Source organism: Psammomys obesus, unplaced genomic scaffold, assembly GCF_907164565.1.
Source record: "Psammomys obesus unplaced genomic scaffold, mPsaObe1.curated_primary_1811, whole genome shotgun sequence".
In the NCBI taxonomy this organism is placed as follows: Eukaryota; Metazoa; Chordata; class Mammalia; order Rodentia; family Muridae; genus Psammomys; species Psammomys obesus.
Window position 1 is genome coordinate 13,336,590 of NW_026585894.1, and position 15,368 is coordinate 13,351,957.

Below are 15,368 nucleotides of genomic sequence, written 5' to 3' on the forward strand. Positions count from 1 at the left end.
ACTGTTTAGTCTATCAAGGCACAAACTACACTCATAATCCAATTTAATACAAATCTTCAGGCATGCATTCTAGGCAGGGATACTTTGTTAAATGCTCCCAAGCTAATTCTTGCATGTGGCTATTAGAATACTGAACTAGAGGATTTGAAGCAACAGTTTCTACAACATGTATTCTCGATATCCATTCTCACGATGCCCTAAAAGAAAATCTAGTACCCAACAAGATTCTCCCTGAGTTTTTAGAATCATTTTGTTATTATGAACTTGGACTGCCATGACGTTACAACTGGTATAAGGTGTGAAATAGAGCAAGAGGAGACCTTATTGGGATTGTGTAGGAAGATACTATAGTAAAGTAAATCAGCATCATAAAATGGCTTGAGTACAAGACACATGCTCCATATTCCAAGCTCTTAAAGGACATTAATAAAGATAGAGCTTAGATCTGTTTGGTTAAAGAAAACTAGTTAATGATAAGATAATAATTTTAAAAAGTAGAATACAGGCTAGGGTTGAAATTAGCTATAGTGAATCTGTGAGAAATCTACTAGGGTTGTCCAGGCTAGAACAGGATTACTGTGTAAATATGTATGCATTGGTGTAATATTGTATAGTGAAAAGAAAAGAGCCACCATTCAAGGATAAATGGCATCTCTGTATTAAGGTATAGGAAAAATGGAAAGACAAAGCTAATCAGAGATTTGAACCTGCCCTAGGAAAATAATAGAGGGATTTTAATTGCAGAAGGTGAGAGAAAGAAATCAATGATATGTAGATAAAATAATTATAGATCGCATCACTGAGGTTTTACATTTCAGTAGTTCCATAATATACACAGAAAGGCAATCAGTGAAGAAAGGAAGAACAGGCCTCAAGGGAGCCAAACCTGCTATATTTTAGGGACTAGTGGAATTTACTATTAGTAGAAAGATAGGCATGTGGTGGAAATAAAAACGTAAGGTACCACTGTGATAGTAGTGGGTTTGCATTTCATTTTAAGATGAAAAGAGCAAAATAACCTGAAGACAGGAAAGACAGAAACATGCTAGCTTTTTAGTGGATCATGGAGAAAAAGCTCAAAAAAGACCATAATTGAAATTCTAGAAATAATTTTAAGAAGTTGTTTCTACCTTCACCAAGTAAAATGAGTATTAACACCAACCCCTTTCACTCACTGAATTTTCTAATCTGCTCACATTTGAATCTATTATGTTGATAGTGTCTGCTGTGCCAATAAAGCCTAAGCACCATATAGTTCACTTGGAGGCAAAATAGAGGTGTTGAGCTAACCCATGCTGTGGTTATTTGTACTTTTCAACATGACAGGTGTTCAGTGACATGGAAGACTAATTGTGGTAATTGCTCCATTTTCTTCTGTCTTTTTGATTATGTGAGGATGTTTGGTACTCTCTGTATTTTGCCTTATGTTTGTATTTCATAGGGGCTCAAAAGCATTTTCTTCTTGGAGTCACTAATATGCATCCGATGACTTTGATTGTTAGTCCCTTTGCTGTATTCATCCCCCCTATCCTAGTGATCTCAAATTTGGTTGGCTTTACAATTGTGTATTGTTAATTATGTCAAATCACGTTTGTGAAAAGTATATCCAAAAGCAGAAAAATAACATCATTAAATAATTGAGTGCTTATTGATTGCCTCTGGTTGAAGCTAGCAAATATTGAGAATTATAGTGGCCTGGTGAGGGGGGTAAGTCCCTTTTGTGCACTGTCTAAATAGTTTCCTAGGCTCCTTCTGGTCACTTTTATATCTTTGAATAAAGACAAAATTTCATGAAAGACAGAGTTGGAATCTTTGGCGGTAAGAAACACTGATGGTCCTGCTTGGTGGATGTTTTTATAAGGGACTTTTGGTGTGAGCTTCATGGCTAACACTCCAGGAACTTGGTTTTTAGGTAAGGCTTTCACAGGGCTTTACTGAGTGAATTCTATTGTAATATTTGTTATATTTCTGTTATTTAGGCAGCTGTTCTTTGAGGCCAATGTTCTAGCTATTGGTACAATTTTCAGAAACTATACATGGGGAAGATATATCATTAACTTCTTTCATTAAAATGCCTTTAAAAGATAAAGTTCATTGGAAGTTTTGATTTTCTCAGATATAAATATGTTTTATTATAGGTTCGTGCTTTAGCTCTCTTATTTCTGAATGGCTACTTTGGCTTAGTCTCTATCTTATGCTTTTCTCTTACTGTGACTTCCTGCCCTCGGTCCCTGTCCTTGATCTTGATAATAGCTAAGATGACTAGAGAAGAGTAGGGAATTTTTAATGATTAGTGCTGTTGCTGAGAAAAAAATCTAGGTCTAGTCTGGCCCACCCAAGGGTTGTCAATAGAATTTTCGGGTTTTGTTTTAACTTTTTATGTTTGTTTTGATTTGGTTTAGTTTTCTTTTTGTAATGATAACTCTTTTATAGTGTGCTCATAACAAATACTCATTTCATCACTAAAATCACATTCTCTTGTTACCTTGTCTGAGTATGCCACTTGTCAGTGTCTGTGTGTCTGTGAATGTATGTGTATGCACTTCCCTTCTCCAACTCTGAACTACTCCTGTGGGAGTCTGCAGTCTTGAATGAGAACCATTGTAATCAGGGCTGGGGCACCAGCCTTATAGTTTAAATGTTTGCATAAAGGTCTATTCCTTGTTAAAGGTTCTTATGAGAGTCAGCGGTCTTGCAAGAAAGATGTAGTTCTTGGGTCAATCCAAATATCAACCATAAGTCATGTTTTAGCTGTTTACCCTTCATTAAGAGTCAAGGTGAGGGAGGCAGAGGTAGGCTGATCTCTGTGAGTTCAAGGCCAGCCTGGTCTACAAAGAAAGTCAGGACAGCAAAGGCTACTTAGAGAAACCCTGTCTCAAAAACAGAACAAAACACAGAAAAAAAAAAAAAAAAGAGTTAAGCTGAATCCTTGAAATGTCAGAAAACTTTGCCTTTATCAAGTTTTACTATAACTCCAAGGTTGGCTCAGCCTAGATTTGGAATATACAGCAAAAGCCACTTTTTCTTCAGTCCTGTGAGAAGTCCTTTTCTTTTGCTCCTTTCAAAGACACAGCCACTCTCCCATTTGAGGAAGACCAATAAATAAGTGAGTTTTGTGTTACAGTTCTATAATTTTTACTAAAAATATCCTCAGATTCAGGGATTTGATATAGTCAAGTGAAGTATTGCTTATACAATAATAACTGGTAAAAAAAAATTCAGACCGTTTCTAGCGCATGGTCAACACAACATCATGATACTATTAGATTAGCTATCTTTTCTTTTTTCTCTGTTTTGCCTGAATTGAGTGATGTTTGAGGCACTGAGTAAAGATAGCCTGAGACCCAGAGCAAAGCCATTAAGTCCCAGATGTTCACAATTTCCAAGGAAATGTTCTGTGCCTGTGGTTATTACTCAGATGGCTCCTTAAATGCTCTCATCTTGGCACCTTTCACATTGCTAAATTCAATTTGAGGAAAGAACCAGACAGACAGAGAGAGAGAGAGAGAGAGAGAGAGAGAGAGAGAGAATTTTGTGGAAAGCAATTATGTTGCACTTTGGTGACCTTCATGCTTTCTCCATCATGATGAATTTGAGGTAGTAGCTCTTGTATCAGTCAGCAGGTTGCTTTTCCTAGAATTGTGTTATATGTTATAGATAACCAGTTCGAGCTAATTAAACAATAATGATGACAGTGTACGACATTTTCTGGAAATTAATGAGCAGCTGGGAAAAGCTGATGGCTGGAGAGTCAGCCAAAGGTTATTAGCTTCGGTCCAGCATTAATCTATACAATCGCCCATTTGTGACATCATTGTTGGTATTGAGCAATGAAAATGTGAGACAGTTTACTGCTTTTCATTGTGTAGTTCCTAGTAACAAGCTCCTTGTACATTATCCAAAAGTCATATTTTTCTTTTTTTAGCCCCAATTGTCCTTACTCTAAATAAAATGTTTTGTATATCGCTGTTCCTAAAATGGGCTTTCTTGGTTTTTATATAGTGGTGAGTGTTTTTTTTTTTTTTTTTTTTTTTAAGAGTTCCAATTTGGAGAGTTTTCTTTCAATATTTTGAATGATAAAACCAGAATTTTTCTTCAGCTGTGATACAGGAATTTGAGAAGAGTGTATATAGTCATGACTATCTGCTCATGGCATGAAATAGTTGCAAATGCTTTTAATAGCAGTTGTTGTTAGCAAACATGTGCACTCACCAACAAGATTCTAAGAAGTTATAGTAGCACTGCTTGTGGATGAAGGGAAGTCTCTGCCAAGAAAAGCTGTGATGGTGTATCTAGATAATATTTTTGATTACTGCTACTGAATGAGAGAAGAAAACCTGACTAAAATATTCACTACTTTCTTACATAATTTAATAACAATATTTCTTCATATAGGCTCTCTATCAAGAACATTTCTTAAAGCCTAAATGGGAATTTTTAAGTTACTTTATTTTCTTTACCATTTTCCTCCTGCATGAAAGAAAGTTCTTAAAGGACACTGAGACCCCAGCTAATGAATTTTGAATTCTTTGCCAAACACAAGGCCTTTGGTTATCATCTAAATTCAGCTATAAATTGCTTATTTTGTACACCACAAGCATTATTCTCCCTGTAAGAAATGGGCTGGTGGTATCTATCAGTCCTCCTAAATGCATGTTAAGTGTATGCATTTGGGGGAGTAGAATGAGTCAGCATGCCAATAACCACAGCTTTGGAGACACTGACTCACTGCCAGGGAAACGGAGTGGCCTCATTGGGGAAGGGTGTGAAAGAAAACTCCATTCTTGGATCCGTTCCTTGTTTTTGCAAATGCAAATCAAATTTTCACCCACTTCAGTGGGTGATTTTCAAACTAAAGTAAGTAGCTGTGGACCCTATAAAGGCCCACATCCAGTTTTTCCAGGGAAAGACAGTAATGAAACAAAACCCTGCTAAGAAACACATAGGGAGCCTAATAAGAAAACCCTAGCTCACAGGAATCTAGAAGGCATACAAGGCCCAAATTTGCAAACCAGCTCCTTTCTTCCATAGTTCAGCCAGGTAGGGATTTCATCCACTGTTAATTTTTGAGTACTCAGCAGGAATCCCTTGTCTTCATTAAAAACTTTCAACATCTAGAGGATATTTACAAGGGCTTTGGGTTCTCTTTGAAAGTCAAAGCACAGAGGGGAACTTGGAAGTCAGGCACCATTCAGGATCAGATTAAGGAGAGAAACAAGTGATTATTGGTAGGTATTGGACATTATATCTGTAAATATTTTTATAGTCTCTTAAATTGAAATGTGAGTTCTGTGTTCTGTTTCTTTAAATATGACATGCTTCTCAAAATGAAAACATCACACTACGGGTGCAATTTAACACTTAAATTTTCATTGCACTAGCAAAGCAAATATAGATTACCTAGTAGCTAGCTTTTTCCAGGGTTATTTTCAATTTTTAAAAATTTTTATTTCAATTTTTTATTTAAAATGAAATTGCCAAGTTATTAGATGTGTTTCCTTGAAGCTTTGTATAAATATGTTGTTTCATTAGTCTTCCCTGGGAGTAGGTTTGATTGAAGAAGTTCACTGCTTTCATGAAGCTCTAACATGAGTTCATTTTGTTATGTGGTGACCACAGTTCTGGATGACGCCCCCCCTGGCACACAGGAATACATTATGTTACGACAAGATTCCATCCAATCCGCGGAATTAAAGAAAAAAGAGTCCCCCTTTCGTGCTAAGTGTCACGAAATCTTCTGCTGCCCGCTGAAGCAAGTGCACCACAAAGAAAACACAGAACCAGAAGGTTTGTGCACGACAGACACGTGTTTTGCTTGTTTTTTTTCTCATTCCTCTCTTTCTCTCTTTCTTTCTCTCTCTCTCTCTTTCTCTTTCTCTGTATGTGTGTGTATGGATTGTGCATTGCCATCTGGTATGCTGTGTATTGTTCGGTCCCTGTGACAGCTATAGGTGACCCTGGCTCACTGGTGACTGTGTTATGCAGTGTCGGATGGGACACTGTAGAATATAGTCATCTCAGCACAGCGTGCAGCATCCTGCTTCTTGCAGCTGAAACATTTTCAGTTGTTGTTATGGCACTATTTCATTTTGGCTGCCAAAGTTGCTTGCTCCTGTAGCCAACACCTGCCCAAATCTGTTCCCATCACTTAGCATTCCTGAAGCAGCAGTCAGCTGAGGAATGACACTTCTAAAAGAAAATAATGAGAAGATGGTTTCAACTTTTCTATCTCTTCTCCACTCCATAAAGCTTCTGCATTGCTTTGGAAGAATGCCTATGACCAACTTAGTTTGCTGAAACAGTCCCAGACTTCCCATATAATGCACGTCCACTTGCACTTTACCTCAGTGAAATGCATGTCTCAAGGAAACCATGAGGAGTTTTTATGTTTTTTTTTCCAGCTCAATACAGGTTTGGAGAACTCAACTTGCTGCTTCCTTAAACTCAGATTGTCACGGTGTTCATTCCAGTCCATGTCACATCTCTCTCTTTGACCTAACCCTTCTGGCCAGAAAAGCTATTTATCCTCTTTCCAACATTTTTTGCATGTATCAAACAGGGTGATTTTTCACATTATGGTAATTTTATTGTTGTTAATGTGCATTTTAACTTCCAAATTGAACTTTGCATATTGTAATGCATGTGACAGTCTCTTTTACAGTAAGAAATTATCTTCTGGTCATTCATGATTGGTGGATCTTTCCAGTGTACAACATTGGATGTGACAACATTCATCTATACAATCACAGTTGGAGTATACATTTTGCATAATGTTTTAATATATTCTATAACTGATTTTGCTCCTTTATCAAGTTGCTCTTTTGAAACATCATAAGAATTCTCATTATAGCCATGCTTCTGATGTGGAAAATGATGACATCTGGTTTTGTTTAAAGTTTGGTATGTAAGGGAAATATTCACAATGAGCTCCACTTTATAGTTTTGAAAGTAAAATGTTATGCTCAAAATGTCGTTTTCTCTTTCTTCCAGACAGAATTTTAAGGTTCATAAGCAAGAAAAAGGAAGTATCTATCTATCTATCTATCTATCTATCTATCTATCTATCTATCTATCTATCTATCATCTATCTATCTATCTATCTATCTATCTATCTATCTATGTTAAGGTCTATTTCGACAATGAATAAAACATTTGCATTTATTTTCTAATAATACTTTTGCTAATCTGAACCATCTACTTTGGTCGAGATTCCTCATGTCAATAACTAGTCACCTGCAAGCATAAATGGTGACCCTTTCCAGTAGATAAACTTCACCTCATCGTGCTTTAGCTGAGAAGAAATTAACTGATTTTACCTTTATTGAAACACAAATTTTAATTAATGATTGTTATTTTATTATGTACAATATATATTTAGTATGTCCTGCTTTCTTTTCTCTCACACTGAATATCTGTATATACAGTGGTATTTCTATACTAATAAACAGACCTAATATTCTGGTTTAGGTAATAAAATTGTTGTTTAACAAAATTGTTTAGGATTTTAGAAAATGTTTTAAGGTCTAGAAAGATGTTTTTTTTTTAAGTTGATAAGTACAAAATATGATAGAGAATTTTTTTAGGTACGAAATTTTAGGCCTACCTAGATTGGACAGATAGTATTTTCTTCAAGGTTGCCAAATACAAATGAGCTAAATATTTTGAATATAACTTTTATATATGGCTTTCCTTATTTCATTCATACCTACTCTTACTGTATGGAATTTGTTATAAATAAAGAAAACATTACCTTTAAAAAACAGAATTTACTAGTTAAGTTCACTTAAGCAGTTGGCTAGAAACTCTAAATATTCCTGACATTATTTTAAATTAAATAAAGCATTGGATAAATATAAGACCCCTTTTGTTGCATATACTTTGAGAGAAACTGTTCATTTTCAAGCACCATCTGTAAGGCATTGTGAACACTGTCATTTTTGTTTTCAGGTATGGATTATTAGAAAATGAACATCCACTAGACTCTCTACAAAGGATGAATAATTTTCAACTTGTAATTTCAAACCCATAAATTCAGTAGTTGTTGAATGTTACTATTATCTTCTCACCTCTAATGTTTTTAAGATATACATTGTCTTCTTTCAGATGATCGATTGTCCTCCTGGAAGATACTTTGACATAGCAAAACTAACTCTTTCTTTTTCCTAATAATCACTGATCAATAATATTAGATTCATCAGAGACTGTCTTTGGAGACATTTTGCTACTACTTACAATCATACTTTACCCTTTCAAAGACGATTCCTGTGCTATTGGTAAACATAGACCAGTGAATGCAATCACTTTATTCCTGTCTAGATTCATAGCATCCCACGTATCTAATATGGCGGCAAACCAAACGTGTTGACAACAGACCTTGGAATAACATGCTTGCTTTCATGTAGGAAATGGGAGCTTGCCGTTTCCAGGAGGTGAAGTATCTGTTGATTTGAAAGGGTTCAATGGTCAATTTGGCAACCTGGAAGATTTTTGCAAGACTGGTTTTTCAATGCTATAAGGTATAGTGTCTGCTTCTATGTCAAAGTTTTAGCATTTTGCTTTATTTAGTAGAAAAAAAAAGCTTCCATATTTAAAATAGGTAATAGAGCTAAAGTGTGTGGCTACATGAAAACGTTTTATTGTCATGTGATTTATCGTGATGTATTCTGTTTCATGGTTACTGTGTTCTAGTATCAGACTTTAATTGGCATTACATGTGGATTCCTACAATTTCATAGCAAGAATAAAAAACAATGGTCAATCTGTCCATTGTTTGGATGTTTGGATGATGTTGAAATAATGAAAAAAAAATCACTAAGATTTGAAAGAAACTAAAAATTTGAATGATAGCAAAATATCTATATATATTTTGTGATAGCTACTTTTTCAATTTTGTAAATATTTTTATTATTATCATTTATTACAGTGTATTCAATTTGTATCCAGGCTATGTTCCCCTCCCTCATCTCCTCCCAATCTCACCATCCCTCCTTTTTCTCCCCCTATACCCCTCCACTAGTCCACTGATATATGAGGCCTTCCTCCCCTTCTATTTGACCCTAGCCTGTCAGGTCTCATCAGGACTGATTGCATTGTTTTCCTCTGTGGCCTGGCAAGGCTGCAACCCACCACAGGGAGATGATCAGAGAGTCTGTCACTGAGTTCGTGCCAGAGAAAGCCTCTGCTCCCCTTGTTAGGGAATCCACTTGGAAAATGAATCTATGGGCTACATCTGACCTGGGGTCCTCTCCATGCATTGTCCTTGGTTGAGGTATCAGTCTCTGGAGGACCCCCAGGGCTCAGTTTTTTTTCTTGGCTCTGTTAGTCGCCTTTTGTAGCTTCTTTCCCCTCCAGGTCTTTTTATCTCCCCCCTTTAATATAAAATTACCCACACTCTGTCCAAAGTTTGGCTATGAATCTTAGATTCTGCTTTGAGACCATGGTCAGCAGGTTTTCAGAGACTGTCTGTGGTAGGCTCCTGTCAATGAATTGATGAAATCAACATATATATTGATAAAATCACAATATATATATTGTGATTTTCTTTTGTAAAATTTTGGTGCTTCTTTTGGCTGTCAATGTTTATGAAAGAGCAGACTATTTCTACAGTTTATACCACTTAAGATTTTATATGAAGAGCACAGTTAATATTTTCAGAGTCATCTATCTTTCAAAGATATTTTTTGGATTATGTTCAATGCCTTCGGAACATGCAAAAAGTTCTTAGAAATATCTCACTGTTCTGTTGATGGTATTTTTTGATACACTAAAGCCAATTATATTTTGCTACAAATAGGCTTATATTAATGAACAGCTAATTTCAAAACAAAATTTTATATCTGTTCCAAATACTTTTGAGTCTCTATGATGTGATTATTTCTATATAATCCACTTATGATATATGCTAGCACTTATGAGTGCACTGGAATTTGGCTGTAGAAGAACATATGAATATCTGAGAGTCTAATTTGGCCCAATACCAGCAATGTTCTTTGTTAGAAGAAAGCTACTGCATGGAGAGTGGAGATCATTACCAACATATTTTTTCTTGTGGTTCCAGGAGCAGTTTGGCAAGAGAAAGTATAATCTTCATAGCTTTGTTTCTTTATTCACTTTCTCTTTCTATGCCATGTGTGCCAAAACAAAACTACTGATTTAGTGCAACTCTGGAAGCCAATCTATTTTCAGCATAGCTTCTATTTCCTAAATGCTACTCATTGGGCTTCTCTTAATGTTTGAAGATGGTTAAAAAAATGAGAGAGTCACAGCCAAGCTTGCAAATACATAGTGTTAAAGATTTAGAGAAACAAAGAAATTGTGGATTTCCAGTGTTTGGTTTTACCAGTGAAATTTTTTATTATAACAACAACTTTGGAGGTATTAATGCGATATAAAAATTGTATCAATCTCAGTGATGTCAGCATCTTGTAATCAGACATTTGGATTCTGATCTGTATGGTTTTTTGTGTCCTTGTGTGAATGTGGGTGTGTATACACACACATTCTTAGCTCTTGGGTCATCTCTAAACTTTTCTTTCCAACAAGTAAACTTTGGGGAATAAAACATGTCCTAGAACTTGATGATAACATGCCAAAACTTTCACGAAGGAAGAAAAAGCAGAATTTTATGCTAAGTACTTAAGAGGTTGTGGAATGTAACTACAACAATGATGCTATTCTGTCTCTTGCCTTGGTTTCTTTACCTCATAGCAAGTGCATAACACCATGAATATCTATCTGTCTTGCCTAGCTATTAAGAGAAGAAAACTGTAGGTGAATAAAAAAAGTATTTACTAGTGTTGTGACTTTTTCATTTTAATACCAATTTCTTTTAGGAAAACAAGTTCAGCATTGATTTGAATTACTAAACAGTGTGATAAAACTAAACTATTGTTATTAAATCTTATTAAATCCCCTTGTTGCTAAGTTACAGTTGAGCAACTACTTCTGATACTTAATACCTGAAAAAGGTCTTTTAGGAAAGATGTATCTGTGTGTCCCACTGAGAATGACAATTGAAAAGAAATTTATATTCTATTAAAAACTGAGGCTATGTGCTAAAATGATCATGGAAATATAAAGATTTTATGCTTAATTTTTTTTTATTGCAGAGCAAAGTATGACTTCGGTCACCCTGTTTTTGCTTTGTGACCTCAAGAATAACTAAAGGACACCAGAAAATTTTTTATACTCATTGAAGCAAATGGCAGCTTAATTGCTGTTTTTCAAGAATGATAAAAATACTGGTCAGTACCAAAGCCAGAAATGTGAAGGCCTTGCTGATCAGCAATGAGTAAACCATATCCTTTCCCCATGATGTATCCAGATGTGTTTCTTTTAGTTGCATCAATTATTTCCTAGAAGACAACTTGTTTTCTAATAACCTCAGGAAGCAGTATATGGAGCCTCAAACACAATCATTCTTCTTTCCTGTTACTTCACCTTATATTAAATTAAATCAGATTTTGAGCCCAACTTCTACTCTCTGGAAAACTCATGAGCTAATCAAGGAAGAATACTTAGGAGCCAATAATTCAATTTCAGCATACAATGGGCATTTGTTATTCTTTTATTGAATGTATGCATCCGAATTACATCTCCAGGCAGGCTTGGACATTAGAAACCAGTAATCATTCTTTCTTTGAAAATATGATTCACTTTCTAAGTAACAGACCTACTACAAAGTTGAAGTTTGTGCACTTCCATGGTAGTAGCAATGCTTTCCCTTGTTGAGGCTTTTCTTAATTAATACTAGGTTTAGAGATTTCTGTTGGATGAATCGAACACTAATAATTCATTTCATGTACTTATGTTTAATATGGCACTCTGTTATGGTAAAGTTTTCTGAAATTCCACTGAGTGAATGATGATGTATGTCAGTGATTTTGACTACAAAAAAGTCAAAGACAAAGTGTCATATATAAAAATATTAAAAAATCCGATCATATTGATATTCTCAATATTCTGAAGCATGTTGCCAACAGTATCTGTAGCTGTGTTCTCTCAGTAACTGCTTTCCTTTTTTTCACAGCCAATTGGTAAGCCAGTGAGGAAAATGTGTCCTTCTTGACTCTGGTGGTTGGGGCCCAGAATCTCCCATATGCATAAAAGCATCACTTGGGTGACATTTTGCTGATGTCCCTGGTTAAGTTCAACTATAATGTGTGGAAATTTTCCTTTACTGAAGAAGTTTTGCTAGAATGAGCTACTGCCTGTGATTTAATGCCTACCCCATCTTTGGTTACTTGCAGTGCTGGGGCATGGTATTCACAGCCACAAGCATAATGACAAATAACTACCACTGATCCACAATACAAAATTTCTGTGTTTTATTTTAGATGACACACATGCTTGTTTTGTTGATAGATCAATGCTTCCAGTTACGTTTCTTAAACCACTGATCATGTCATAAATATGAATCTACAGTGAAATGTTTTAGGAATTACATACTACTCCTAGAGAGTTATAATGTGCATATCTACATTAAAAGTATTGAGAAATTTTGCAGATTATGAAGCTGTCTTACTAATTCTACATTCAATGTCATCTTGTAGCTACTACAACTGTCTTACTCCTGACCTCTATTAACATCCTACAAAAACGTACCCTGAGAAAAGTTCTACTAGGCTCTACTAGGAACACTAATATCAGAGCAAGTCTTTGAAAAAAAACACATTTGAAAAAATGGCTGCTAATCCCTTCATCTTAGTCACCCACTTACAAGACACAACTCCAAGTGCTGTATGTGCATCAGTGCTGAAAATGAAATTGTTTCTAGTGTATGACTAGTTTGTGCTCGAAGAAAAATAACGTACTAATCCCTTAGTCAAGGAAATATTTCTGTCTTGCTATGCAAAAGACAATCAACTAAACTAAAAAAATAATGTTCAGGATCATAGTTTGCAGGCCAGGCCCAGAAGTGAGGAATGCTTCTGTGTAATGACCGTCTTAGGAAAGCAATCCTTAACTTTATCTTCACAGTGGAGTCACCTGAGGACCTTTTAAATAATACTGATGCTTGTGATTGAGCTTAGCATCACACCCAAACCAACTAATCAGCTGTAGGAACTCTCCTGCTTTAAGTCCTTTAGAAGATGACTCCCAAAGTAACTAATGTGCTCACAGAGCTGGAATCAGTGCATTAGGAAAAAAAAAATATCACTTTGGCAGAAGGCTTGGTGTTTGGTGACAGGTGTCAATTCCGAAATTTTATCATGACAATTGCATTGGCCTCTTCAGGAGGTGGCCTGTGATAAGAGGTCACTTTTGGACAGGCAGTACTTATTTTGATGTTTAGAAGTTGGAGGCGTGGCAGATAGCCACAGTCTTCAATGCACATATGGGTGTGTGCACCTTAGTGTATGCACACACACACACACACGCACACATTCTTTAAAAGTTTTCTTACCTCTTTGTTCCATCATCATGTGCTTTTATGAAATGAACTAGGTTTTTCCATTGGAGTGTGGTAATCTGCCACCTTGGGACCAACATTCTTTCTTACAAGAAACTGCTGTGGCACTTGCTCTTGTCTCAAAGTGAATTGGAGCTTCTATATGTGGGCAAACAGCTTTCTCCTGACCCATCTGTAAATGAATGTACTTAAAGTAGAAGATGGAAAAGGAACAAAGGATGTTTTGAGCTGTTGTAAAAGTACGGCAGCTTCTTTACTATTGCCCTGCAACAAAATGGTAAATAAAATTCTACTCAAGCTACTTTTGATCCCAGGTTGTCAGCATTGAAACATTGCCTTCTTATCACATAGTCATAATCAGCTACTGTGGCTTAAAATGATCACAGCAGCAGCATGTATTTGAACAACTGATTCTGATGTGATTGGGAGGTTTTAATTGCTTCCAGTTTTAATCCCTGTTTATAAGTCATTCTGAGTATTCTTATATGAAATGCATTCAGGTATTCATTTGTTGTACTCTACAGCATTTCTCAGTGTGCTCATGAATAAGCATCTTGAATAATGCCTGGGGAAAATGTTGAACAAGAGACCTTACATTCTCTGTTTTATCAGTACTTACCCTTGTCTTGCCTCACAGCCAAAATCCACACTCACCTCGGCACATGAAAGTCACATGTCCACTTCTACCCAGGTGTTAGCAGATATCTGTTTATGAGACTTAGCTATTTTAAGATATATATTCTCAAAAAATTTCCCATAGCCATTGTGCTCTCCATTCTCCTGTGTATTAAGTTGGTGTTTAGTCACTATGCTGGAATAAGCTGCTCAGGTACTGGCCACTTGGTGATCACCTTAGATCAGTGGGCATTCTCCCTCAAAAGTCATGTTTCATTCAATATCATCTGATGACCTAAATCTTGTTGTGATGAAACAGTGAGAAGTACTTAAGTCCTGCCAAACTGCTTATATCTCTGTCAATTTAGTAGTTCTTATGATTTTCACAAGGACAAGAATTATACACAATGATCCATTTTTTTTTCCTGAAACATGATGAAAGAACAAGATATTACTTTGATGTGTCCGTGGCAGAATGATCTTTGTTATTCTTTGGGTAGATGGTCATGTTGTAAGTGGCATTTAGTTATACAGCTGCTTAGGATTAACAGCAGCATTACCAGAAGATAAATCAATAGTAAATATTAATCACCAATTACAACATGGTCACCTATCCTTTCTGTGCCAGTCACTTCAGGTTTATTTTGCTAATCTTTGCAATCACCCAAAAGATAAGCATCATTAGTCTTGGAGGGCATGATATGGAGGCTGAAGTGTAGATATGTGAAATGATTTGTTTACATAGTTCCACAGCTAGTCAGTGTCCTAATGGGGATGTGAACTCAAGTGTACATGACTTCCACATCTAATCTTTTCCCCTGCACTGTAAAACTTCAGTTCCTCTGATACTTTCCCTCCTCTTTTCAATCTCAGGACAAGAGAACAAATATAAGGAGTATCTTATCCACTGCTATAAAGACTAAGTGTTCACAGGAAGGCTATAGAACTATCCAGAATCTCTGAACAGATTACTGACTTAATTAACTAAATGGAGGATTTGTTTTAGGTATTCTCTACATTGAATATTATTATACACAAGAAACAGGGGCTTTTGCAAACCCTCCCCTTGAGTTGTATTGCATGGCTTAATCTTTGCTCTTTGTAAAAATGCCTGCTGGCTGCAGCTAATCATGAAAACACCAGGTCTTTATTTTAGGCCTTTTGATTAATCTGCGGGCCTCCTCACTAGTCCATTGTTGTGTTTCTCAGAAGGAATGCACAAAAAAACCCTGTATTTCCAGCTTTGGGCACTCATACTGAGAGCTCACATGTTTAATTCTTGATCTAGGAGTCTAGAGTTTTATGCACACCATATATTAAAAAAATGTGTGCAGTGAGAGGA

At 36.0% G+C, this 15,368-nt stretch overlaps 1 protein-coding gene across 2 annotated transcripts in view; it reads left to right on the forward strand.

The window, feature by feature from the left end:
* Fgf13 (fibroblast growth factor 13) overlaps positions 1-15,368 on the forward strand; it is a 625,459-nt gene that overhangs the window by 384,282 nt on the left and 225,809 nt on the right. Inside the window, exon 3 of one of the 2 annotated variants that reach the window (XM_055599619.1) lies at positions 5,620-5,787. The exons of the other annotated variant lie outside the window; for it this stretch is intronic. Coding sequence (XP_055455594.1) covers positions 5,620-5,787 — 168 coding nt within the window. The remainder of the gene's footprint in view (positions 1-5,619; positions 5,788-15,368) is intronic. 2 annotated transcript variants of the gene reach the window in all.